Here is a 27207-nt window from a genome sequence, read left to right as displayed (position 1 = left end):
ATGTATATAAATGAGATAGAAATTGTAAAGTCCTTTCTTAAAATTTTGTATTCATAAAAGTTTAAGCCAAAGACTTATCAAGAGGATATCTCTAGTAATTAATTATTTTATTTTTTTATTTTTATTATTCAAATTTAAGTCAAATAAATAACAAGGGGTTATCTCTGTTTCATTCACATCCATTTATTTCTAGTCGCTTTAAGAATATTCTTAGCAGTGGCATACATATCAATATAAATAGTTTTGCCGCCGTTCCGTTCCCCTCGCTTTTTTGTCGCCCGCCCTCGCATTATTTTGACACTTTGCCAAAGTTCAATGCAAAAAATGCCACAATAAATTCAGCCAAACCAAACAAAAAATGTGTAAAATGCAGACGAGAGTGTGAAATCAAATGATGTGATACTTATGGTTAGCATTCGAACAGCCGGTCAATCACAGAGGACCGAAAAACCATTGACATCAGCAGCAGCCATGACTTGAACTCAACACCCCGAAAAACACGACCCACCCATTCTGCCCCACACACCAACAACACACACACACCGATTGACCTAGAACACTTATTAGAGGTTGTGCCACTCTATTTTTAGAGCCATGTTTTTGATCCTATAACCATCTATATATATACGCCACATATTTATACTGTCATATTGACGTACACATTTGAGGCTGTTCCATGGGAACTTAAAGTGTCGCCATAAATTTCTGCGCCACAAATCATTTCCACCAAAAACTCTTTGGTCAACCCTCGCCCATGTGCATCATTAACGAGCCATAAAAGTTGGGAAACCAAAGTCGCTGGTTATAGGGGCAAGTGTTAATTTTTGTGTTTTCATTTCTATTGCGGGAAATCTCTGGGGATTAAAAATAGGACATATTTTAAAGACAAAATTTGCTGTAATTTTAAAGAAGGAATTTAAGAACTGCAGAAATATTCTTAATAAATTACGTATACGTATAAAAAGTTACATAAATGTATTCCTAAACAAAAGTGAGTTGTAACTCAAAAATATTACACCACATTTGCGAAAAATATACTTTATGGGTGATTGCACAATTACAGACTAAAAACTACATTTTAAATTAGACTAAAATATAATAATTAATTTTACACAACTTTTTAGTGACGGTAGCATAATGCTTCGCTGCAGGATCAGGACCTGAGTGCAGAGTGCAGACAGCAGATAGAAAAAAGTCAAATATTTTAAGCCTACTAAAAGTAAGTTTCGTTTTTAATTTAATCCTTTCCTTCAATCAGTGAAAATCAAACCATTTCAGGTGGGTGGAGAGCCGGAAAAGCGACCAAGATGTGGACGCAGAGAAATGCAGTCGGCAATTGGCTGTTGGTCTTAACAGGTAATCCCTTCACTCATCCATCACCACACCCATCAAACAAACACTCAGATATAGCTTGGGAAATACTCATTAAATTAATAATGACCAAAGGTCAACACCATATCGTATTGAACGATAAACAGAAGCCCAACAATAAACAGAAGAGCCAGCATAAGTTCCCGCCTTTTTATGGACCATCAAGTTTTATTCCCACACAGATCAAAGAATGGTCTGGGAAATTTTTATATACATATTCGATTTCTTAGTAATAAAATAGACGCAGGGAAATGTTTTAGTAAAATTTAGAACTCAAGCTTTAAATACCCTACACGATCATGAACAATATTTTTGTATTATATTCAATTAATTACTTATTGATGCTTCAGACTTGTTATAAAAATGTTATTTTATAAAGGAAGGCTAAAAAGCGAACCGAATAAATTGAAATTATACATTCCATTCAAGTGCAAGCTGATCGATCGAAATGAAATTGTTTAGATAGGGCACTGAGATGATTGATTTTCATTTGCCTTTATAGCTGCTAAGCCATTCACAATTCAATTGAATTTGATTGAAAACATTTTTTACATTATTTTTATTTTTCATTTTTCATCGGTAACAAAAATAAAATATATAGTTTTTTTGGCATTGGCAAAATTCGCTACCACCGATAATTGTTTTCCAAGTAAGTTTCATTTTACGTATGATTTCCCCATTCGATTTGAACCAAATTCACCTTCAGTTTTTGTACTAATCTAAACAAAAAAAAAAGAAAATAATCCCCTGTAAAAACGTGAAAAAAATTGTTGCGTTCGATTTGAGTTTGGTTTGGTTTTCATTTTTGGTTTCGTTTCGTACGTGCCGTTGATTGTAAATGCCGTTATATATCGACTGTAAGCAGCTGTCTGTAACTCTATACATTCTATCTACCCATATATATTGCATATTCCTGGTCTCACATCCAACAACAACACGTATGCGTCTTGAGTTGCAGTGAAGTTCACACCAAAATGTAAACGTAATTTGTAAAAATTGTCTTTCCTCTGTGCCTTTTACAACACTATCACCTTGGTAATATTTTCGCGTAGGCGGTGGAAACGAATGGTATTTGGTACACTGTGTGCACAGAAAATCGAGAGTTTTAACGTAGTCCCCGACATTTCACCCAACACCTCTTTAATTTCTCCTCAAACTCCTCAAACAAGTCAGTTGGATAACTCAATGGCGGGTACAGTTGTGCTTGCTCATAAAGGAATATGGAATCGAAACGAGTTATGGGATCAACTGTACCTGAAACGGGGTTCAATCCACTGCCCACTTCCCAAACCAGCCTTGGTTTTGCATCTTTGGTTCGTGCTCCTTCTACTGCCCACTTCTACTTTGCTCTCTTCTCTTCCATTATTTATTTGCAGCCGTTATCGGATTTCTAACTTTCATATGGATTCCGCAGACCTCAGCCGAATGTCAAAGTATGAGTCCATTGCCTTTCCAAACCATTCCATTTGCTTAAACCTATCGATTACCTTTTTGCCAAAAACAAATTATAAGAGTCATGCATAAGTATATGTATAATCTATTTCTAACAAACTCGAATCGGTTTATTTCGAGTTCGCCATGAATACGGAATATTTTTGGATTATCAGTGTTACTTAAGATTTTTTTCGTTTTCATATTTAAAGCCCGATCGACCGAAAGATTGGAGTTATCTCGCTCGTTCCTAAAGCTTTGCCACCAATATCCATTCAGTTCTTTGGGTCATCCCCCTTTGACTCTTTTCTAACTTCACTTTGCTTTTGGTTGCACTTTTTTCTCTAGTTTGTTTTGCACCAAAGCAAGGCTTTTTTTTCATTTCAACTATCCTTTGAAAATCCTTTAAATCAGGTGTATATCTGTGGTAAAGTGCGTTTCGGAACTTTATAAAGTAAATAACGAAAGGGAATTTATTAATAAGTATTCAGTTTTTTTGTTCAGAATATATTTCTTTAAGAACTAAGTTCTGAAACCAACTATATCCGGAAACCGATATTTTATCCTAGTTATTTGTGTGTGTCTGTATGTGGTGTACAAGTATGTGAGTGCGAGTGCATGCTTTAAAAGGACACTCTCATCAAAGGCATCCCTAGTAAATCCTTTCACATAAATGTGTTTTATCTGTTTTGTTTATTTTTTTTTTGCAAATGTAGGATAGACACTTTTCGTAAAATAATTTATGAAACACTTGCCATTGAATAATTATAAATTACAACACACCCAATTTGAAAGAAACGCAACGAAACCACCTGTTGATTTTCAAACTGGTATCGATAAATGTTTTCTGCCTGCTGTTTGTTTGTGTTTGGCAACTCTTGCATGCTTTTGTACCTTGCACGTTTTGATGTTACTGTACCAAAGCTAACCTTAAATTAGTCCGAAGATCAGCAGAAAACGTGAGCAGTATTGAGAAGTTGATAATAACGCAATATCTTTTCATATAGCGCGATCGATTTACTGCTATGAGTGCGATTCCTGGACAGATGCCCGCTGCAAGGTTGGAAAAGAGTAATGGAGATAGTCTATTTAGATTAATATTTTATATTTTCCCAGGATCCCTTCAACTATACTGCCCTGCCAAGGGATCAACCACCCTTGATGACTTGCAACGGTTGCTGCGTGAAAATGGTGCGGCATCAGAGATCACGTGAGTAGACTTAGCAACACTGAAACAACTGTACGCCGAACTTTTTACGCGACTGTACCGATACATTCTTTATATCCTATTCGCGAATTGATTATCCTTTGTGCCCGTCTCTTTCTTCCTTCTCTTGCTCTCTCTCTCTTTCTAGCGTACGAGGTGGTGCGACGCATGTGTACGTCACAGTTACAGATCAATTTATTCATGGTCGATCACGTGTGCATGATGGAAAGTTCAGGCAATGGACATATGTGCTTTTGTGAGGAAGATATGTGCAATTCTAGTAAAGATTTACTCACTAACGGTTGCCAGCTGCATCTCATACCCATCGCAGTGGCAGTGTCATGGCTAATGGGTCAATTGCTCAGCAGATAGAAAGTGTTAGGCTCACCCACAGAAATCCACACACACACACTCAGAAATCAGAACATACAAAAAACACCCTACACGAACTCACTATCTATCTTCCTCTCTATCTAAGCGTATGATTTGTAGCTTGATTTGATTTCATTACGATAACAGTTACGATTGATTTCCTTTTGGAGCACAGTTTTCGAAGAAAGGACTTCGAGTAGTTTGATCAGCACCAATAGAAAGCTCGAGAATTCAATCCAGGAATGTGAATGCATACCAAAGCTTCCAAAGACAGAAGGCTTTCTCTGTTTCTCAATCACACACAGTAAACACACACTAAATCGAGCTTTGGATGCACAGAGTTCTTGAGATGCGAGTTCAGTCGAATCGCATAGAAATCGAATCGAATCCGAATCGATATTTGAATTGCATGTTGTTGATGCTAAAGCTGAAGCATGTAGCGCTTAAGTCGGAATCGTAGTGATTATTACATTTTGATTTCGTTGTTACTTACATTTGTAAATGCCCCGACCAGAGGGATAAAAAAAAACCAAAGCCAGTAATCGATTCAAACTTTAACACCCTACTAGACTTACTTTAAAACATTTGTCCAAAACATATGTAAACTTGGAATAACTAGACACCCCAGACACACTGTATATATTGCCAGCCCCAAAAAGATCATCACAAAAGTATTTGCAGTGACCAAGTGAAACATTTGCTCATCTTGTTTATTCCAAAGTCGGAAGAGAACTCCATATTGCATAAAACGTTATTTTGTTGTTAATACTCTGTATCCTAGATCGTAGCCATTAAGCTGTAATCTCGGTTCTTGCTTGGACCCTAAAACAAAAAACAAAAAAACCCACGCATCATATCACGTAACGAAGTAACAATGAGACCGAACTTTGGTAACCTATCGATCTTAGAGTAGTTAGCCTCATAGAACCTGCCACCAGCACCAAACTGTATAAAGTACCGATCACCCTGGTCCCTTTGGTTTATGTTCAACAAGTGATAATTAGATTGTAAGTAGATGATCCCCGATCCCAATTCCGATCCCGAGCCCCCAAGATCCGTAATACAACCCGTATCCCTCATTATGAAATTGAAATTAAATCAATTCTCATTCATGCTAGTGATAGTCTTAAAACGAATCGAATCGAATCGGAACTTATAGCTTACATAGCTTATGATTTACATTTTTGGAATTTTACGTAATATTATAAATTAATAGTTATGATTATCATCTCGACTAGAGTATTCAACTTGAAGTTTTGTATTCTAAGCGTAAACCTTTTCATTTGTATAATTGAAGATTGGCTAATAAACAACCATTTTTACCATACGTATATCTCTAGCTAAATTTACTCTCAACTTTTGCCTTTTAACTTTTAGCTTCAATTTGCTTTATCTACTTGCTACTCACTTAACCGACTTTTCAACATTCGTGCACTTTTGCCCACGCATTTGTACAATATTTACCCCTAGACTTGGCTTTAGTTAAAAAATGCTTAACAAAGATAACTAAAAGAAAACAATAGAATATCCATATCCGTCCAGCACAGGTAAGTCACAAGCAAAAAAAACTATAATCCAAAAAGTACAGTTGCGCACCGTTTTCTTAGTTCGCTCTTGCCTCGCTCGTAGATGAATGGGATATCGGATCTTAGCCGGCCTATCTTGGTGGTACACACAAACACTTTCACTCCAGCACCCTCCTAACCCAAATCCACCCCCAAACCCCCTTCCCCTCCACAAAACCCCCTACACTTAGCGAAAATCCCTAATGCAATGTTTACACCATTATTTTTTTAGTTCGATTTGTATAGTTTCTTGCTTTCCTGGTATGTTGGTTTGTTCAATAACAGATAAACTTATATATTTTAACCACAAATATCTAACCGATTTTGGTTTGTGAATGTTGACAATATTCTTATAACCAGTATTTGATTGATTGATTGACGGTTAATGCGTTTCAAACTTTAAACAAAAACAAACATTAATCGAAAACAGGCAATGAAGTTAAACAAAAAAAATAACACACACTGATTTTGTAGTGCAAAACTAACATATTTTAATTTAGTACTTTTTGTAGTTCCAACATCTATCTCAGCGCCAACATACTCTATATTTCTCTTTCTCTGTATCTCCTCTATATCTCTCTGTATATCTTTCTATCTGTTTGACTATCTATCACTCTCTCCTAACAACTCTGTTTGATCTTAAGACTCTTTTTACTAACTTTCTTCCAAAAACAGAAACCACATAGAACTCTTCCACTAGAGACACACCTGTAGCATATATTCAAAAAATAAAATTTAACAATAAAAGTACACGCAAATACACAAAAGACACTCACTGAATGTTAGCGAAATATATACAGAAAATACGATAAAGTTACAGAATTAGTGATGCACTTAGAGAAAACACTCAACCAACTCATGAATATACTAAAAACCAATGGTGAATTTTTACTACGTGTAGGCGCGTTTTTTTAAACAAATCAAAAAAATATTAAAACCGTTTAAGAGAGCCCGAAAATGATGGGCCTAAGCTTCACATCCATAGATTCCTCACAATACAAAAAGCACTAAATTAATATCAAAGATCTTACCAATATAGCGAAATGCTAAGTAAAATGAATATTGGTATTGGTTGATGAATATTGCAAAGAAAAGAGAAAAACCAAAGAGACACAAAAAGCCCAAAAACCAACTCTCTAGAAGAATTCAGCAGTCGCTTTTATGTTTTAATTTAAAATATTGGTTCGTTTTTTTTGATTATCCATCTTGAAAATAGCAGATAATTCCAATTTTTTTGATTGAGTTTAAACCTCAGCTCACCACGCTCACATCTAATAATTCCCTCCACTCACTCAATCTCTCACCTTTTCACCTCAACTCACCTTGTCAGTTGGCATCCACATATGTTCCACCAGTGGCGTACGCAGGAATATTTTAATAGTCGGGTTTTTAATTAAAAATGTATATTTTTTTGGAGTTTGTACTGTAATTTAGTACTGAAACTATTTTTTTGATTAAATTATGCTTTCAGTTATTTTGGGCAAACAAATTATAAAATTGCCAAAACAAATCAAACAACAAATTCTTGTACGCCACTGGGTTTCACCACCAACAAGGTTGCGCAGGTGCGATAGAGAGCTCCTTCTAACCCTCTCTCGCAGCTGTGCCACGCCCCTCCACCCACAACCACCCACGAAAATGGTGCTTTTTCACATACGACACCACTGTCTGACTATGTTTTTCATCATGTACGCCATCGCAATCCATGCACAGTGGTCGCAATGCCGCGACAGCCGTTCCACAAGTGCAAAAATATTATTTAATTGTTTTTTCTAAATTAAATATTGGCATTTGTGGGCGGCAGGCGCGCGTGCATTACCGAGCATCTGAAAACTTCGAGGGTAAAAATGAAAAATATGGCGCCGCCTGTCACCGGCGAATATTCCCCAAAAAAAAATCGCTATTGGCCACAGGCGGTCGCCGCCCCAACTGTAATTGTGAACGTCCGTGCGGCCATTCCCCAAAATATAAAAAATATATACCCCAAAAAACTGAGGATTGAAAAAGCAGCTGAAAAACCGTTGGAGGATCGGCGCGGGATCTTATCAAATCAAGCTTCTTCTGCTTGGGGCTTTAAAAACAAAGCTTTGAGGCTTACTTTTTACTAAGCAGGTGCTTCCAACTCGCTTTGCTGGACAAATAAAAAAAAACAAAATAATAACTACCATTCAAAACCGCTTGGCCAACTCAGCATACTCTCAGAAATCGTTAAAGAATATCGACAATATTTTAATTGTATTCCAAAAGTAAAGATGAAAAGTCAACGAGCACCTTTAAAACTAATCAAGACATTGTAATTAGCAAATAAACAAAGTTAAGCAAAACAGCGAGTACGAAAAGCCTTGTAAGAGATTATAATAAAACAAAAGCATTTAAACGAAATATTAAATTGAAATTATTTAGGCGTAAAAACGGAGCGGCTGAATTCGAAACGCAGATAGTTTTTCTATTTTTATGTATTTTTAAATAATCTAGCCAAATAAAATGCTAAAACACCAAAAATAAAAGAATGTTTTAATTAATGTTTTGAAAATGAAACCTCTTTGCTTACAGGCTATCTTTGTGCAAATAAAAATGCCACCATAACCTTTTTTTAGTAAATTTTGCCGCCAACGCGATGGTGAGCTCTTTACGATAGCTTGCACTAAATACCCTAACGCCTAGTCACTCCGAATTATTTGCCCACCACTAGCTGGCAGCTGGCGATTTGGGGCTGCGTAAATTAACAACAAAATAAATAAATGCAGCTGGTCGCCACTAATCCGAATGTATGCATTTACTCCCCCACAAAATTCCACAGATTTAGCCAAAAACCGCAATCAAAATGGGTGAATATTTCCCCCGGAGGCCTTGCCAAAATAATTTCGCCACTCTGGTGACGATTGCACGACTCCGACAACTCCGAAAATCTCATTCGTAATGGCCGCCCATAAGTAAAAACGTGTCCCGCTGCTGAAGAACAATTTCGTACGTTTGCGCTAGCTAAACTCCTTAAAATATAGCTGTAAACGCTGTGGCAGTGGTAAATACGCCGAAAATCACATCAATTGGTCATTTCGCAAGCAAAATACTTGCCAAAGAGTGTGAAAAATGTGCGTGAAAAAATCTAAATCGATTTTTTTGTTTGTGAAAAAAAAAGTCATTCAGCGTTGGGCTTAGTGCGCGAAGAGCTCGCCAGGGGGCGCTAAAATTACGTTCGGAGTGCCATCGGAGTGAGAGGCCGCGATTTACAAGCTGCCGACGGCGATATATCGATAACAAATGTTTGTTTAAAATGCAGTATTTAATCAGAAAAAAGATATTTTAGGGTGCCTATAAATTACGCAAGTCATTATTTAATTTTTGGAGAGCGCTAAATAAGGCTGCCAAGTGAAAATAAGAAAAATAAACGATTATTAAAAACGGCCGCTCATCGTTATCGCCGCCGACGCCGCAAATTAATCGCGGCCTTGCAGTCCGAGGCGTCGTCGGTTTTCGGCTCTCTGGCCGCCATTATTGCTTTCCAGCGAAACCACGCTATACGCAAAATCGGGTTTATATGTGTAAATTTTTCGAGCGATTTATCAACCAGATTGCGCTCGCTGCTGCTTGAAAAGTGCGGTAAAGTGTGTGAAAAATTAGTCCTGATCTTAAAAAATACACGCACTCGATGGTTGGCGACTATTTAACCAGATAAAAGCAAAAAACAAAACCCACATGAGGCGGAGTTTGCTTGGGTTTTTTTTTCTCAATTAACAGAGTTCTGTACAAACAAAATGTTAACTAACAGCGCACTGCAAAGTGAGAAATCTCTTGAAAAGGCAGTTCGAAATTCGCCGCGTTTGTTTGAGGTGTGTGTTTTTGCGCGCGTGTGTTTGTTTATGCCGCCTTTTTTCGTCTCGGCTTTCTATGATTTTGCATTTTTCGCAGTTTAATAACAGAAAAAATGCGCATTGAAAAAAAGCAAAGGCAATGATTCATAACGACTATGTTTTTGTGCGTGTTTTATTAATTTAAGGCAGAAAAGAGCAATGTATATATGTCGTGTGTGTAGTTGCTACATTTTTCCCGCGCGCGCGGCCCCACAAGTTTAAAAGTGTGCGTGTGTGTGTGAGTTGTTTACTTACTAGTTTTTGTTGTTGTTTTCGATTCTAGATTTTTATCAGCCAAAACGATAACACAAAAACCAAGGGGAAATAATAATAAATAATAACAAAAGGAAGAAGAACCAAATTTTGACTTTTGCCTAAAACGATGATGAACTGAAATGTGCAAATTTGATGAACGTAATTATGCCAATTCACACAGAACCTTCGATTTCAACGTGAAAAATGTCGTCGACACATTTGCTGCATTCGCTGTCACTGTTGTTGCTACCACTGCGTTGTCTACGTAATTGCCACCAGATCGTTTCCTTGGCCGTTATCCTGCTGTCGGCGCTGTCAGCTAGAGTTCCCAAGGATCAAGGACGACGACAGCCGGGGGAGGAGGCGGAGGAGCGGCAGGAGGAGCGACAGGAGGAGGAGCGGGCGGAGGAGGAGGACACGCCCTATATAGTCGCCAATCCACACCCAATCCCCACCAGCAGTGGCACTACGTCTTCGGCCAGGGGAACGGGCACAGGGGCTGCGTTAACCAGCTGGCAGAGCAGCCACAGCCACCGCAGCCCCGGTGCTCAGGATCGGGATCGGTATCAGGAGCAGGAGGAGCACCTGTTGGATCCCAAGAATCCGCAGTCCCATCTCCAACTCCAGCTAACAAAAACAGCCAGGGGAACGAGTAGAGGAGCGATCACAACGCTAATCCCGCAACGGAGTAGATCCTCCAGAATCCAGAGTAGCAGTAGCAGCCCGAATCCCACTGCCCACTGCTGTTGGACAGCCGGAGCAGCGCTAGCATCCATAGCCACCTAAGAAAACACTCAATACAGCCACAGCAACAGCAAATAGAAACGTTCCACACACCACCCTCAAATACCCAATACCCAAAACCCCCACACAAATCAAAAGCCAGCAAGATGTCCAAGCTGTCGTTCAGAGCCCGCCATTTGGATCCGTCCAAGCAGATGCCCATCTACTTGGCCGAGGAGCTGCCCGACCTGCCCGAGTACTCAGCCATCAACCGGGCGGTGCCGCAGATGCCCAGTGGCATGGAGAAGGAGGAGGAGTCGGTAAGTTAATATTGATCTGAGATTTCCATCAATAGAGACTAATTAAGGTTGTTATCCTTGCAGGAACACCATCTGCAGCGGGCTATATGCGCGGGGCTGATCATACCCACGCCCGAGGTCCTGCAGACGGACCAGCCCTTTTACGATGCCTACTATCCCCCGGACTACAAAATGCCCCGCCAAATGATCCACATGCAACGTAAGCAGACAGGACATCTTCCTTAAATCAAACTCAACTAATATTTCCTAACAAAAGTTTCAAAAAGTGAAAAAACAGTTTGAGTTAAATCTTAAAAAAATCCAATTAATAAAATTTCTTCTTCCTTAGCTCTTGGGCTGGACACCGAGGTTCCCGACTACGACATGGACAGTGCCGACGAGGACTGGCTCAGCCAGCAGCAGCGCTTGGAGCTCACCGAACTTAAGTTCGAGCAGATGATGGACCGGCTGGAAAAGAGCTCTGGCCAAACGGTGGTCACGCTGAACGAGGCCAAGTCACTGCTTAATCAGGACGACGAGACCAGCATATCCGTCTACGACTACTGGCTGAACAAGCGCCTCAAGATGGTACTAAAACCATAGCTTAATTGTCTGATCAAGCTTTTATTATAATTATTCTTTTATCGTTTTCTAGCAACACCCGCTGATCCTCACAGTGAAAACGGAGAGTCGACCCGGGGCCAGCTCCAATAATCCGTACTTGGCCTTTCGGCGGCGCACCGAGAAAATGCAAACCCGCAAGAATCGGAAGAACGATGAGGCCTCCTACGAGAAGATGCTCAAGCTGCGGTAAGAATTGAGTGAAGATTAAATCTAATGTCGGTTGAGAAATTTTGTCAATGCTGGCTAATCGTATTATACTACATTTACTGGAAACTTTGAAAGCAAAACATGTGATTTAAATTAAATTAATCATTTAAAGACATTGTATTGCAATCAATAGAACCTTTAGAAGTATCTTCAGTTGAGTCATTCGTTCGATGAACTATTGGAAAATATATTTTCTTTGGTTCTATTTTGTACCCATTTCTTTAGTCGTTGTTGAGTCATTTATTTGATGTCCGATTAGAATATATATTAAGTGGTTTTTGATTAGTAAAAAAGTCGTTTGATATTAAAGTCACAGATTGATTTCTAATGATTAAATTAAACAAGTTTGATTATTGGCTAAAGTAGCGCAGGACATATATAAATTAATGCTATACTAACTATACGTTTTATATTGAATGTTCAAAAATGTTTGTTCAAGGTGATTCTTGAAATTATCCTTTTACCCATTAATAAATTTTAATAGTTTCCATACCAGGTAGTTTGCGTTAGGCAGCTTATTTTATTGTCAGTTTTTCCTACCTGTGCAACTAATCCACCTTCTTCTTCCTGTACAACAGACGTGACCTGCGACGCGCAACCACTATACTGGAGATGGTGCGACGACGCGAGGAGACTAAGCGCGATCATCTAAAGATGACGGTGAACATCCTTGAGAAGCGCGTCGAGATGCGCGACTTCAACGGTGCTGTTTACTCGGAGCTGAATTCTCAGTACAAGAACACAAGGTGCGTTTCCAGATACTCTTCACCTATGCCGAAAGGTATTGAAATACTCCTTGTTTTTTTGCAGACCCGCGTATAATCCATTGTATACGAATCAATACTCACAAGGGGCGGCGGCGGTGGGAACGGCTGGTGCTATTCTTGCCGCCCTGCCCACGGGTCTGCTGCCGAGCGGTGTTGGAGCGGCGGGCAATGCGAATGTCTTCGGCTCAGCGTCGCAGTACCTGAATACGTCGAATCTGACAATGGGTAAGAGTGAGTTGATATCTTTTTTATTATTAGCATAGTAATCTTTTTAATTATTATAAAATTCAGAACATATTCAATAACACTCTTTTTTCGAAAGTTTTTAAGAATATTCGATTCGTTTCATTGAATATATTCTGAATTATATAAGAGTCACTTGATATTCTAAATAATATTATATTTTAATACTACTCATTGCCTAATTGGTAAATTGCTTTTGCATTGTTAATATCTAATTAAAATTTAAACCATTCAAAATGTACAATTTGATTTGAAACATTTATTTTTATTAAGGATATTAAGATTGTAACATTAAATTTTAACTCCCATTTTCCACCTCTCCCCCTTACAGATGCCATCACCAGTGGCAGTGGCAACGGGAGCAGCAGTCGCAAGGAGAAGCGTCCGTACAAGAAGCGCAAGCACAAACTGCCCCGCGACAAGCAGCAACACCAGCAGCAGCCACAACAGCAGCACCAACAGCAGCAGCAACAACAGTATTTGCCGGGACTGCCGGCGTCTGGAGCCACTGGAGTCTCGCCCGCGCACCACCTGCCCCACCACCTGCACCACCTCAGCAGGCAGCAGAGCGCCTCGCCGGCAGCCAACGACTCGATCGCGGACAGCGAGGAGGAGGACTACTTTGGCACCGGTGCCCAGAATGGCAACAAACTGGGCTCCGAGAGCGAGGAGGAGACGCCGTTTGCATTTAGGCGCAGGTCGAGCTGTATTTACCTGCCAGTAAGTATTAATTGGAAGCCAAAAGAGAACCAGATTCTAACTATTACTCCTTGCACAGACTCGTCCCCGAGATGGTCGCTGGCCTTGGGACTCTGCCGACGAGGAGATGGCGCCCAGCGGAGCCTGCTCGGATGCCAAATACCGTTACACACTGACCTCCATCAACTATCCCAGGTTTGTTGCCATTCTATTTGGCCCATGTCCATGCCCATACTCACTCCGAATCGGGCTAATCTTACAGGCCACGTTGCATCGGCTTCGCGCGTCGTCGTTTGGGTCGTGGCGGTCGCATCCTCCTTGACCGAGCCACAACGAATTTCGACGACTTCTGGTCGCAACTTGACTACACGGTGATGGAGAGCGTGGTGGCCGATAGATGTGGCGACAAACTCAAGCAGGAGCATCCCGAGCAGTTGTGCAAGCCCAGTTCGCCGCCCACGGTGGTGGATTTGATTCCCGCCGGAAAGCCCGTCGAAGGAGATCAGTCTGTTTCCGATCTGATAAAGGTGGAACCCCCCAGCGACGTGGAGAAACCTACAGCGGCGGTTATAGAATCCGGACAGGAAAGCAAAGAACCGGAGCTAGAATTGGAATATGAAATGGATGTGGAGGATGAATATCTGGCCACCGACGATGAGAATTTGTCTAGGCTTGGAATCTACAGCTCAGCAGTCACGTTGCCCCAACATTGTATGGATCTTCGCCAAAAACGTCGCCGCCTGCGTCGCAAAAAGCAGCAACTGCGAGAATTAAATGCAGCCAAGCGGCTGAAAAGATCTTCGGAAGCGGTAGCGACAGCTGGAGAGGTTCAGCTGGAGGAGGAGGACACCAAGCCAGCACTGGGTCCTTTGCCCAGGGCTTATCTCCAGCGTTTGGCCCTGGTTCTCGGCCAAAAACTCAAAAAGGAAGAGGATAAGGAAGTTTGCGAGAATCTGGCACCAGAGCTGCTGGAAAATAAGGATCAGGAGCAGTTGCAGCCCCCGCGAGCCAATCATCAGCAGCACCACCGTTCCAACAACAACAACAACAACACCGTGTTGAACAACAACAATAGTAGTAGTAGTAGTAACGTTATGAATAAGGATGTTAGCATTAGCGAAAAAATCAATGTGATAAAGCAGGAGGCGGAGGAGTGTATCGTCGGCGGAGGCGAGGATCAGCCGGTGGCCTCCACCTCGGCAGCCGCGGCCGCCGCTCGAGCTGCTGAAGCAGCCGCTGCAGCAGAGGCAGCCGCATCGACGGGCACGGTGGCGACAGAGAATCCGGGACCCTCGCTGGAGGAGGTGGCCAAAACGATAAAGCGAGAGATGATCGATGCCGACGACTCCAACGAACCGCTGAGCAGCATTCGCACAGCAGCCGTCCTGCAGTCCACGCAACCCGTTCCCGAACTCATGGACGATGAAGCGGAGGACGATGTCAATCTCGCCCAGCTAAGCAGCATCATTCGGCATACGGCTGTTAAGAAGGAGCTGGAGGCCCAGCAGCACCAGCAACAGGTGCAGCACGAACAGATGCAGGCCGCCAGGCGGATGGAGGAGGATGAAGCTGCTCCCTGTTTGAACCAGCTGCCTGATGTGATTCGCCTGCGAAATATACGCAACAGCCAACTGCACGCGAGGCCCAAGGACCTGTTTATACAAGCTCCTGTTGAGGAAGAGTTCAATGCGGACTACTTGGGCGGACTGTCGCCAACATCCAGTCAGCGGTTGGATATATGCCATGAGCTGCTTTCAGAGATCCGGCGCGATTGGCTACACTTCCGACCCAAAACTCCCACGGATGAGCTGTCCGATAGCGAGGACTGTGAGGTGGGTAAGCCTTTCGACATTCACGCGGTAGACTGGACCCAGGACACGCCAATAAGCGTAGAGTTAAACCGGTTGGGCAAGCGAGAAGCGGATGAAAATGAATCCAACTCATACTTCCTGAGCAGCGGCTTTAAATACACGGACCTCGAGTCAGATGCCCAGCTGTTGCAGACGGTTCAAGTTGAGGATTATGCCCGCGGCAGCAGCAAGAGTCCCAACTGTTCGGGATCCGGATCGGGATCTGCTCTGGAATTCAATTTGAGCGGCGGCGATTCGCTGAACGATATCAACAATCTGCTGGGCGATGACGACGAGGACGACAACCACGAACATATGCTGGACAACATCCTGCAGGAGTGCGCCATGGATGATCCGAAGGCCTTAAATCAAGCAACCAGTTTCTGGAACGGCATCCTGGATGGCGAGGCAGCGGTAGACGAAGTGGAGATTGCCGACCAACTGTTGGACTGTATAGACGAGAAGAAACCCAAGGTGGGTGCTACCGATTCATCAAAGCGCGCTGGCCGCAATCGAAAGACGAGATTAGCGCAAAGTCCGCTGGGCAGTTCCACGTTCACTGTGTGTCCCACAGCGGAGTCTCTCAAGGAGCGCGATAACTTCTTCAGCCAGGCACCGCCAGTGGTAGTCACACCCAAAGAGGAACCTCCCGCGGAAGTAGAGCAGCCGGAAGTGGTGGCCAAGGAGACAGCGCTATTACCTGTTAAGGTCGAGCCGGTGGAGAAACCACAGGCGGAGATCGTTCCTGTTGCCCCACAGACGCAACAGTTGCAGCAACAGGCCATCGCTTTGCCCACAACGCAGCTGATCAACATACCCGCCCAGATAACCACGCAGAAGCAGCCACAGGTGACACAGTTGCTCAATCAGTTCGCCAACGCCGGTCCGCAGATAATCGCACGCACGGAATACGGCGGTGGAGCAGCCGTGGGCGACATAGTGACCATCACTCCGCACACGGGAAGCAGTCCACTGCCCACACTCACCGCTCAGCAGCAGCTGCAGCACCAGTTGGCGCAGGCTCAACTGCGGAACGTGACCGTCCAGCAGCGACAGGCGACGCCTCAAACCCCCAATCAGAATCAGAATCCCCAGCAGCAGTTGCTCTTCCAGATGCAGCGGGATCCCTCGCGCTCCCTGACGCCACTGCAAGCTGCCGGCGCTGGCGCCACGGGCAACCACTTGATCTACACCACCAGCTGCGGCGAGATTGTCACAGCAGCAGCTGCGGCGGCGGCGACCTCCCAAAAAGTCACCTATGCCATCCAGAAAAAGGGAGTCACAAGTGGGGGAGCCACCACTACATCCATTGGACCCAACACGGTCATTACGCTGTCCAATGTGAAGGTGCAGAATGATGACAGCTCCTCCGGGGGCAGTGGCACTTCGGGATCCAGTGTGAACATCATCAACACTGTCAGTGGCCAGCAGCTGGCGGTGCACAGCATTGCTGGGATGCAGCAGCAGGTGCAACAGGTGACCACCAGTACGCCACTGCTTGTCGCCACACCCTCGCGCAACAATGTGCAGCAGCAACAGCAGCAGCTGATGCAGCAGCAACCACTTGTGTGGCGTCAGGTAAGCGGCACGAACACGGCGGTGGCCACCACAGCGGTGCTATCCACCACGGTGGACTCCTCGCCAAAGGCGGTAACCAATCAGATCGTCTTTACCAATCGGCCAACCCAGAAGAGGCAGCTCAACGGACCAGAGAATACAGGTAAGTGGAGCAGAGGAGAGCGTAGATTTTTCGTTTCTTTTGATTCAAGTTAATGTCCTTGGGTTTTAGTTTTTAATTTTCCTTTTTTTCTAAAAGCACTTGGATATAAATGTTTCTATCTTATCTATTTTATGCTTTCGTATAATAGCACAAGCTTCCTTTTGGGTTGTTAAGAATTTAAAATAAACAGATAAAACTGCTGAGGGTTATGAATTCAATGGGAGAGAAGATATTGTTCGCGTATATTAATAGTAAATGAATAGTTAAATGATCTTTTAAATAATATATATACAAATTATATCTATATAATTCATCAATATGACACTAAAAGCATATATTTAACAAATTTTTACAGACGTCAACAAACTCCTGCTCAATCGGAGATTCCTGCGCAAGCAGCAGCTGCACCAACAGCAGGTCCAACTGACCAAGCAGCAGATCCAACAATTGGTGCAGCACGAGGAACTGGACGAACTGGTGGCCACGACGACTGGCAACAGCGGCGATCAGATGGACACGGGCGATGCCCTGCAGCAGCAGCAACAACAACAACAGCAGCAGAAGCTCAGCAAGGTGATCAAGATGTCACAGTTACCGATGATCGTGCCGGATGTCAACCTGCAACAGCAACAGCCGTTGTCTGGTCAAGGCCAGCAGCAACAACTGAAGCCGAACTCGGCGGCAGCGATAGCGGCTAATCACAACTACAGCCTGCATCCCGCCTCAACGGCCATCATCACCGCCCAGGCGACACCCCAGCAGGCCAACAAGATCTTTGTGACCAGCAGCAACAGCAGTGGCGGCGGATCCGCTGGCAACTTCACCATCGCCTTGACCAGCGAACTGCAAGCGGCAGCGGCCAATCAGAAGCTTCAGTACAAGGAGCTTCCCAACTCAAATCTCAAGCTGAACTTTGTAAGCAGCGCCGGCTCCGGTGAACAAGCGCAGCAGGTGGGCGCCACCACAGTGCTGCTGAATAAATCCCAGCAGCAGCATCAGAAGCTGAAAACGCTGGCGACCACGGGAAATTCACAAACCGGCCAGGGAGACAAACGAGTGCTGTACACCAGTCTGCTGAATGTGAAGCCGCTGCAGAAGAACAACAGTGGTCAGATGCAGATGCAACTGGGTCCAGGCGGATTGCAGCAGGTGCTCCGAGGACGGCTCAACAATTCGGCAATCATAACTAGGACCCTGCCGCTGGGCACCACTGTAAATAGTACTGGTGGTGCCGTGGGACCCACCACCACCACTATTAGGCAGTTGGTTACGACGAATGCCAATAATGTGAACACCCAGGATGGCAGCCTGCTGAGTGCCAAGGAAGTAGGCAAGGCCCTGACTGTGGAGCAGGTGATTGCCAGTGCTAACAACGGGGGAGTGGTGCTGCCCACCAGCAACAACAATAATAACAACAATGGCAGTGGAGCGGGTGGAAATGGAGGAACTGTGAGCAGCGGTGTGAATGTCACGGGAGCTGGCGGAGGGGGAGCTGCTGGCACGGGAGCAGGGGGAGTGGGTGTGACGTCCACCATCAACAGATGAGACGCGGACGGAAGCGGCAGCAGCAGCTAACATCGAGCGCAACCCCCATTGCAACTGCCCAGCGGCACTTCGCTCAGTTTGGCAGCGACGCAAACGGAGGCGGAAACCCAGGCGGTGGCCATATCCCTGCCTCTGGCGGACGCCCAAGTGGCCTTGGGCCAGCTCCTGCAGCAGCCCCTCTGCTGTTGCACCCTCTGTTTGGTCAACAAAAGCGAGCTGGTCTGAAGCCAGCCAGTTAGTAGGATTTTCAGAATTTCATATGCATACACAAGACCCGCGCAGCACACACAGAAACCCTTCCAACTAGATGGTGTGAATACAGTAAGATTTCCCAGCAAGCAGCTATTCGGAATAGCGGCCAGCAGCAGGAAGACCTTTTAGCCAGAAAAGAAAGGGCCAAGAGAGAGAGAGAGCATGGGACGGGACGGATAAGTTGTATAAATGAAAGCCACCATTAACAAAGTTCGCTTAATTTGATTTTCTATAGCCTATATATAGAAGCATATGTGTGTATAACGATTTAGGTCTTATTTTTCAAGATCGCCTAACCCTAAAACCATGATTAGAATTAAATTAATAAAACAAATATATATATATATATGTACAATGTATATGGAAATGCATACCGAGAACTTGGCTCTTTCTCTTGGGCTAAAGATCCCACACAACCCAATCCCAGCTCCATCCTCCCCCTTCCTGTCCAATACCAACAACAACAACAGCAACAGCAAAAACTCAAGTGTTAAATAGCAAACTGTAAATATTCGATAATAATTGCAAAACACACACAATAACAGCAAGAATTAATGATTAATGAAACTATGTTTAGTGATACGAATAGTTGTAACGATGGAGAAGAGACCACTTCTCTCCGGCTTACGCCGTTTCAGAACCACGCGCTTTAGCCGGGCTGCACCACCGATGACCCACCGCCCCCCGCCCAGCACCACCCCCACAACCCAAAACACAATGTAGGGGCGTGGCAAGTCAGGGCAGCCCGTTGAAACAAAAACAAAAAGAAACAAAAACAAAAACACATTTTTCAATGTACGTAAATTAAATTAACTTATCCTGTAACTTAAACGAAAAGAAAACACACATTAAACTACATTTAGTTATTTTAACTAAGGAATGCAACTTCAGAGGCAACAGGTTGAGAGAGTTAATGGAAGTTGCAGAAGAACACTATTATTGTATGCTCTTATCATTATTATTTTTTATACAAGGTAATAATTTTAATTGTATTCGTAATTGCAAACAGAAAATAATGCTTATGCAATGGCGGCCACAGCTACACCGGCATAAACAACACAATAATAATAACGATATAATATAAACCCTAATAATAACGATAATATTTTAAAATCCAAAACAAAACCGAGTAAAACAAAACGAAAAAACAAAAACATTTAAACAATAATTATGTAGCGATGTAACTTCGTAGTATGTAAATTGTAGATCGGTAAGAGCGTAAGCAAGAGCGATAATAAAATGGAAAACAAATTGCAAACTTAAACCGAGCAAAACTCTGATTAAATCGAAATTCATTCATTAAAAATTGAAAGCGGTATCATAAATGTTCTTTTTCGTTTCCCATTTTCAGTTTCAGCACTCGATCCCCACATCAGATTCTTCATATCCACCTCCAACTGGAGGAGATTGCATGTTTGTATCTAGCATCTTGCATCTCGAACCTTGAATGTGTAGAATCGGATTATCTTACGACCTGATGGCCATAGTTTCAGTCTTCTTCGATCCTTCCCTTCTCCTCCATAAACCATATACCATATATACCAATTGTGATGCGTACAACTTTTATGATTTGACACTTCTGCAACAGCAAATACGGGTAAACACACGAACACGAAACTCTATCTAACCAGTCAACATCTAGCAGATTAATAAGCAGAATATATTTAAAGTAAATTATAGCTGTGTATATAAACATAATTACGATTAATGCCGACTGTCTGATATCCGAATAATCATTTTTATCTTTCCATTTTCCACGTTCGGATCATCGATTCAAATAAACTCAAAGGAGGCAGAAATTTAGTAAAAAATCCATGAAATCATAGCTTTGACTTTGTAAGAGTTTTTTAACTCATTTTTGTCTAGTACTTTACAATATCTGTATATAGTTATGATTAACAATAGTTATAATAAGCAGCCTTGCCCTGAATTTAGCTTGCCCTTAAATATTAATTCCATAACTAATTAATCCTTATAAATTATTTTACATTGATTGGCACACAATTTCTAGCTGATTTTTTTTATTTCCCGAATCTTTTGCAAGCAGCATTCAGTACAAGGCTGAATATTCATATTTTTTATATGTACTTAACAGTTTTTAACTTCTTCTTTTGCATGAAGTGTAAACACAAACAAAAACCAAGGGAAATTATACAGTATATTTAAAAAACAAATATTTATGTATTATATATAATCGATACAGCCATTTTGCGTATTCGTATTTGAACTTAACCAAAACTACATGTGAAATTGTTTACAGCGAATGCAGCAGACACATCTAGATGATTCAACCTGTTTGTAGAACTACCCATCCCATCCTTCCCCAATACATCCTATCACTCTATCAATAATGCTCTATAACTAACTAATATGTGAAATTTACCAATCGAGTATTAATAGCTTAATCTGCATGTAGCCCTCTGTATAGAACTTAAGCTACTAGGAATTCAAACAATTTTTTATATAGATTTTGGGTTTATTTTATTTTTAAATTTTGTAGGGATGATTTTAATATTTTGAAACAACATTTTATTTAAACAACATTTATGATTGGTTTCTTTGGTTTGTACATCAGTAGGATTTATTTTTTTTCCAAAAATTTTCGGGGACTTTAGGCCCATTGAATCGAATCCAATCCATATTGCAGTTGAGCTGATTCCCTTACCAAATATTGTATATGAATGTATTGTTAGTAAATCAAATAAGAAAACTGGAAACGCTTGTTGTGGTAATTAAGTAAACACATCCAAAACAAAAAAAATTAAAACGTATGTTTAATTAATAAATATTTAATCTACATAATTGAGACTACTTGCAATACTGTAAAAAATAAACCGAAGCACAAAAAACAAGACAAATGAATAATGAGAACATAAAATCAATATTATCGTAGAGATTGATGGATAATTGAATATACTTATGATTACAAAGAAAATAATAAACGGCATAAGCGATTTTAACTGTTTCTTGCATAAGCTATCAAGTACTAAAGAAAAAATAAGTATAACATTACACATATAGAAGCATGGAGCTGAAAACCCATTACAAAATATGTGTAATTACGAATCGGATATGGATTGCGGGTCATATCCCTCCCATTCAAGTGGCTGAGTTTCAAAGGTGTACATATAATAAACAGATATAAATAATAATATCAGCGGTGATGAAAAATTACGAATATTACGGAACACTAATTGAAAGCTGACAGAATCCAAAAAAGAAACCAAAATTAAATGCAAAACGACAGAGTGCATGATTACGACAGGAAATAAAAAATATAAAAATTAAAAACCAATTAGCGATTTTATTTTGGAGGACAATAATCATGGGATTTTTCAACTAAGGTCATGTAGGAATCGTCAAGATACGAGATCTGATTCTATTAGATACTCCACCTATTTACTTTAATCACACATTACAATTTCAAGCTCGTTACAATTTCGCGTTCAATTAACACTCCGATAGCAAAGTTCGTTTCGGCCCACAGACCTGTCAAATGGGTTTTTTTTTCGGCCAGGAGTGTGTTTACTTTGCGCCTCGTTAAAGCGCCAAAATCAATTAAGGCGGCTCGACGTTTGACAAAAAACGCGAGAAACCAACAAAAACCAAATCGAAAATCACACGAAAAGCAAAAAAACCGAAATTGAGTTTTGTAAATTGGCAACAGATGCGAATAAATGAATGCCAAACTGGCATTGGTCGAATGAAAAAGAGACGCCTTGCCCGAATGCAAAAGCTACAGTGAAGTGTCTGATATAATTTTGAATAATCTGCTATAAATTTTAAATATATTTCCTAATTTTATTCCATTGGAGAGGTAAGTTAGGGTCTATCAATAACTGGTGAATTGTTATTCAATTTAAGACAAAAAACACAGGTTTAGTTCATGAATCCGCGAGCTTTTATCCTAACAATATTTCATTAATTTAAAAAAAATTTATATGGTATACTTAAAAGGAGATCGAACAGGACTAACGGTGTACTTTTCCTATTAAATTATAATGACTGGTGTAATTTACATAATTCTCAACTAAAAATCAACTTTTTCTTCTCGTGAAATTAAAGTGACTTCATTTGGTATATTAAGCTTATTGACCTATAAAATTTGTACTAATTTGGTTTCTGAATTTGAGTTTATTAGTTGGTATTCACTGTAAGGCCAGCGTCCACTCTCCCTGTCCGTGTTTATATCTTTCTGTGAGTGCGAAAAGTGTTCGTTTTGGCATCGATTTCACATGCATTTGGTGCGTCGAAACTTGGACTCCGAATCTGCTGCCGCTGGAGGCTGGTGTTAAATATTTGAAAGCCATGCCGTTGCAGTTGTCACTCACTCCGGTTGCTGCCGTTGCTGCTGCGACGGAGATCTCGGAAAGGAGTCGGGCAACAGAAGCTCATTTTGCTGTCATGTCGAGGTGTCATGTTGCAATGTCCCAGCTGCCGTTCAAAACAACAAAAAAAAAACAAAAAAGAATCGACTCCAAACCCAAAAAACCAAAAAATCTGGCATGAAATTTGTTCAACGGTACGTTGACACTCGCCTATCAAGATGTGCATATCGCCTGACCTTTATTAGCATACGAGTGTGTGTGCTCTTGCCACATTAAAGATGCAATTAAGGCGGTGCAACCACCCCTCCCTCTGCTCACCCTTTTACTTTCCTCTGTGGGTCAGATCTGCAGGGAGAATGTAACTTTGTTTCTTTCCTAATTTGATTGCCTGGCTTAGATTTCTGGGCGACTCTAGCTGAGATCGTGACCAGGACAGCCAGTTGCCGCACCTCCAGTCTCCGCCATTGTCGAATCTCAGCCCCCAATTCTCCTGCCCGCTTTTCTCCGTTCTCCAGTCTTCGCGCTTGTCGTTTTTCGCTTTTTTTAATTGGCTACATGACGCGCCAACTACTCTAAGACGCTAAGTAACATGGATATGGCGGAGACAAGACATAAAAAGTACCTCCTCCATCTGACTACATAGAAGAAAATAACTCGAAAATAATTAAGGTAAGACAAAAATTCCCAAGTTAACATATAAAAAAATGTTTAAAAAATAATTACAATTTTAAATTCTTTTTAAAGTTGTAAGGAATCATCAGACAGAATTGATGGATTACTGTAATTAGAAACACTAACTAAAAGTTACGTATATTCACTATATTCTTATAATCTAAACCATAATAAACATCGTTTTTTCCCTCAGTGTAACCCTGGTTTTGGCTGCGCCATATTTTGCACTCAATTCCAGGTGCCGACTCCTGGCTACTCCTCCTCATCTTCAGCCTCATCCTTCTCCATTTTTTTTTGCCTGCTCCTCATGCGGAGTGTTGCAGTTTGTTTGTTGTTTGCTGACTGCTTCGTTAGCATTGTCATCCGTTGATTTAAGCCACTTTTGTTAGCTGGTTGGGAACAGGAATGGCATTCGGAATCCGTATCGATGAGACCCGCAGGCTGTGTGAATATCGGAGGACTTTCCTTTCGCCGTTGACCTTTTGGCTTGACATGATGTTTATTATAATGCAGCTATGTCGGGCTGCATGTGTGTCTTGTGTGGTGTTGGGAATTGATGGGAAAATCAGTTTAGAGCTTTTTTGTTCAGTTAGCAGCTCATTAGCGCAAGCTGTCAGAGCTGTGAAAGCGATTTGGCATTAAAGGAGTGAAGGTTTTGATATGGAGGATGTGGAAATTGGGTTAAAGAGCAATACGTAACAATTCTTTCCTCATGTTCAAACCAAATTTAAACACTTACCAAGGTTTGCTGTTACGTTCCTAAATATTAAGAATAAGATAAATATTATTTAGATATAAATATTCCCCCTTTTACCATGTTAATCTCTTTTGTAACAACGATACTTTACCTATACATATTTATCCATAAATTTTCAAATTATTGGGGCCCAAAATGCTGTCGCGTGTAAATGTCGCTAGCAATCAGAACTGTCATTTTGTGCAAATATCAATAGAAATGTGTACTTTTTTTGTCGTTTGCTACAGTGACTTGACACTTCCCGGTCACAAAAGTTAAATGAGTTTTTAGGCGCCCAACAGCGAGCAAAAAGTTTGATCGATTTTAATGTGTCAATGTCCGATGCCAGCAGATTAAATACAAGTACCCAGATATTCTTTGGTACAGTTTCGGCTTTCTTTCGCATTTCAATGTTTTCTCGCATTGCGGACTTTTGGTTTTTCGGTTGTTTTTTACGCCGGTGACCCCATCCAATTAAGCGTTAAGTGTGGGCAAATTTTTTGGTTAATTGCCGGTACCCGTTCGAGCCGCTTTCATCGCTGGCATTTCGTCCCAGGGGTTAACAGCAGCCATAAGTCGTCTGGAACTGGCTGTTACCCATTACAACCCCCTTCCCCACCGAGCCCCCGCCGAAATGAGTTCGTCATGAACAAATCAATTTTGAATGCAATAAAGCGGTTGCTTTGCGCAAAAAAAAAAGACGAATACAAAACCGTTAAATGTGGCTAAAATGCAAATTTTTCCGCTTATGGCTTGTGGCCGCTTGAAAGTCCTCTTCTTTTTCTCCCTAATCCACGGGTCTTGTCTGCTTCTTCTTCCTGGCTGTGCCAACCGGGTCGCCTGACCTTTTGTTTCTATAAAACATTGCACCTACAGGGTATTTGTGATGCCTTTTGGTGGTATTACGACCTAGTTTTTTTCTTAAGATAACAGGGAAAAGTCTTAAAAGGTTATTTTATTTTCCGTTAGTCTTAATTGATTACCAAAATACATTAGTTTGCAATAAAACATAACAAAACACCAACATATATATTATAATATTAAACAAAGGATTCCTGAGAGCCGAAAGCCTTCTCATAAAACTGAATGAATAAATGAAGTCATTCAATTCTCTTAATTACCTTGGCAATAAGATTTAACGTCTTTTATATGTATAGGCCATTTGCTATTCGACTCTTTTTTCTTGTGTTTTGCGACTGCCATGAATGAAAACATTTGCCATCGCGAATTTGGCCTGAAGCGTTTGGTGGGAGCAGGTGGAAAGATCACTGAAACCCCTTCTTCAAAAAAGAAGGAGAAGCAGGAGGAGGGGGAAGGGGAGGGGAAGATGGGAAAAGGAGAGAGATCTTGGCCGGCATCTCGATCGTTTGGCGTTAATAGTTTTGTTGCACTCGCACCGTCTCGTTCTGGCCCCCGGCTCTCCATCTCACTCCCTCGTCCGCTCCGGGGGCATATTTCCATGTTGATGATTAAATTGCGATAAATTTTAAGCAAATTGCATTTCGTGTACAACAAATTGCAGAGGCGTCGATGCTTTTGTTGTTTTTTGTTTCGGTCTACCAGGCAGATCCTATCGATGATAGCCCACAGATCGTAGGCGTTACGGTAATTTCTAAGGAGAAAGCTGTTCAATAAACCCTCGCCCCTTAGTTTTATGCTCTGCAATCCATTCGACTTATTTCACAAGATAGTTTTACATTAAATCTTGTTTACTTCTCATAAAAATTCCATCTTAAAAATTACCAATAATTTTTTTAATTTCAGACAGTTTTAGTTAGGCAGTCATAGTTTGAAGAATGCCAATTTCTTGTCTAAGAAGAAAAGCTTTTATTTTTCTAATTCCACTACATACCAAATTTTATAGCGGTCAAACTAATTGTATCATAAAAAAAGCCATTTTGGCTAAGTAGGTATTCCTCAAAGTCGGTCGCCAGAAAGTATGCAATCTTTTTATATAAACAGATGGCTGTTTTGAATTTTCAACATTTCGATCCTTCGTTGATCGACTCTATTCACAAACAGCAAACCCTCAATCCATATGCTATAATCCTACTACTGTGGATATACGATGACCATCGCTCAGGACATTATCGGGAATAAATCAAATAAGTATCCAAACACATGACACATGACAGGGGGAAAGAGGGAGACCGCAAGAGAGAGAACGAAAGGGGGAATGGGTAAATTGCATGCGATTGAAATTGAATGGTTTAAATGGTCATTTCAATGGCTGCAATTTAACAAGCCGTAATTAGTTGATTGTTGTACCAAATAAACTTAAATCAACAACAACTGACAATTGACATTTGCATGGAGGAGCGACGGTTAAATTGAAAGGACCCGCCAATGTGCCCCCTTCACATTCCCCCCTCTTTCCGACGTACATAAACAAGCAGGCGTTACAAACTGCTTGCACACACACACGAAAGCCTTTTCCCTCTCCCTCTCGCGCACACACATCACACACATGTCAGCCTTGTCGGCCATATT

At 41.6% G+C, this 27207-nt stretch overlaps 2 protein-coding genes across 4 annotated transcripts; both read left to right on the top strand.

Moving 5' to 3' along the window:
* Positions 1-1122: 1122 nt before the first annotated feature.
* On the top strand, positions 1123-8328 carry LOC108044843 (protein quiver). Of its 2 annotated transcripts, none has more exons than XM_017123997.2 (6): positions 1123-1219; positions 1279-1356; positions 2748-2804; positions 3810-3862; positions 3919-4012; positions 4158-8328. In XM_017123997.2, the coding sequence occupies exons 2-6, from the start codon at positions 1308-1310 to the stop codon at positions 4379-4381; spliced, it is 477 nt and encodes a 158-aa protein (XP_016979486.1). In that variant the 5' UTR covers positions 1123-1219; positions 1279-1307; the 3' UTR covers positions 4382-8328. The 2 variants fall into 2 exon arrangements, with proteins under 2 accessions (XP_016979486.1, XP_016979487.1); XM_017123998.2 differs by lacking the exon at positions 2748-2804 and adding an exon at positions 1973-2020.
* A 518-nt stretch (positions 8329-8846) lies between these two features.
* LOC108044829 lies at positions 8847-18842 on the top strand. 2 transcript variants are annotated; one of them, XM_017123980.2, is made up of 11 exons: positions 8847-9038; positions 10081-11095; positions 11159-11294; positions 11424-11662; positions 11730-11884; positions 12484-12651; positions 12716-12897; positions 13247-13635; positions 13694-13809; positions 13877-17184; positions 17540-18842. In XM_017123980.2, exons 2-11 carry the CDS (start codon positions 10943-10945, stop codon positions 18727-18729), a joined length of 6036 nt encoding a protein of 2011 aa, XP_016979469.1. In that variant the 5' UTR covers positions 8847-9038; positions 10081-10942; the 3' UTR covers positions 18730-18842. The 2 variants fall into 2 exon arrangements, with proteins under 2 accessions (XP_016979469.1, XP_016979468.1); XM_017123979.2 differs by having other exon boundaries at positions 12716-12903.
* Positions 18843-27207: the final 8365 nt, after the last annotated feature.

This window comes from Drosophila rhopaloa, unplaced genomic scaffold, assembly GCF_018152115.1.
Source record: "Drosophila rhopaloa isolate 14029-0021.01 unplaced genomic scaffold, ASM1815211v1 contig_115, whole genome shotgun sequence".
In the NCBI taxonomy this organism is placed as follows: Eukaryota; Metazoa; Arthropoda; class Insecta; order Diptera; family Drosophilidae; genus Drosophila; species Drosophila rhopaloa.
This window is presented reverse-complemented; position numbering and strand designations above follow the sequence as displayed.

Coding starts and splice junctions, on each gene's coding strand:
- LOC108044843 (XM_017123997.2), top strand. CDS start 1,308: ATGTGGACGCAGAGAAATGCAGTCGGCAATTGGCTGTTGGTCTTAACA. Junction 2,805..3,809: donor GACCTCAGCCGAATGTCAAA/GTATGAGTCCAT, acceptor CTTTTCATATAG/CGCGATCGATTTACTGCTAT. Junction 4,013..4,157: donor GGTGCGGCATCAGAGATCAC/GTGAGTAGACTT, acceptor CTCTCTTTCTAG/CGTACGAGGTGGTGCGACGC.
- LOC108044829 (XM_017123979.2), top strand. CDS start 10,943: ATGTCCAAGCTGTCGTTCAGAGCCCGCCATTTGGATCCGTCCAAGCAG. Junction 11,295..11,423: donor CCAAATGATCCACATGCAAC/GTAAGCAGACAG, acceptor CTTCTTCCTTAG/CTCTTGGGCTGGACACCGAG. Junction 17,185..17,539: donor CAACGGACCAGAGAATACAG/GTAAGTGGAGCA, acceptor AAATTTTTACAG/ACGTCAACAAACTCCTGCTC.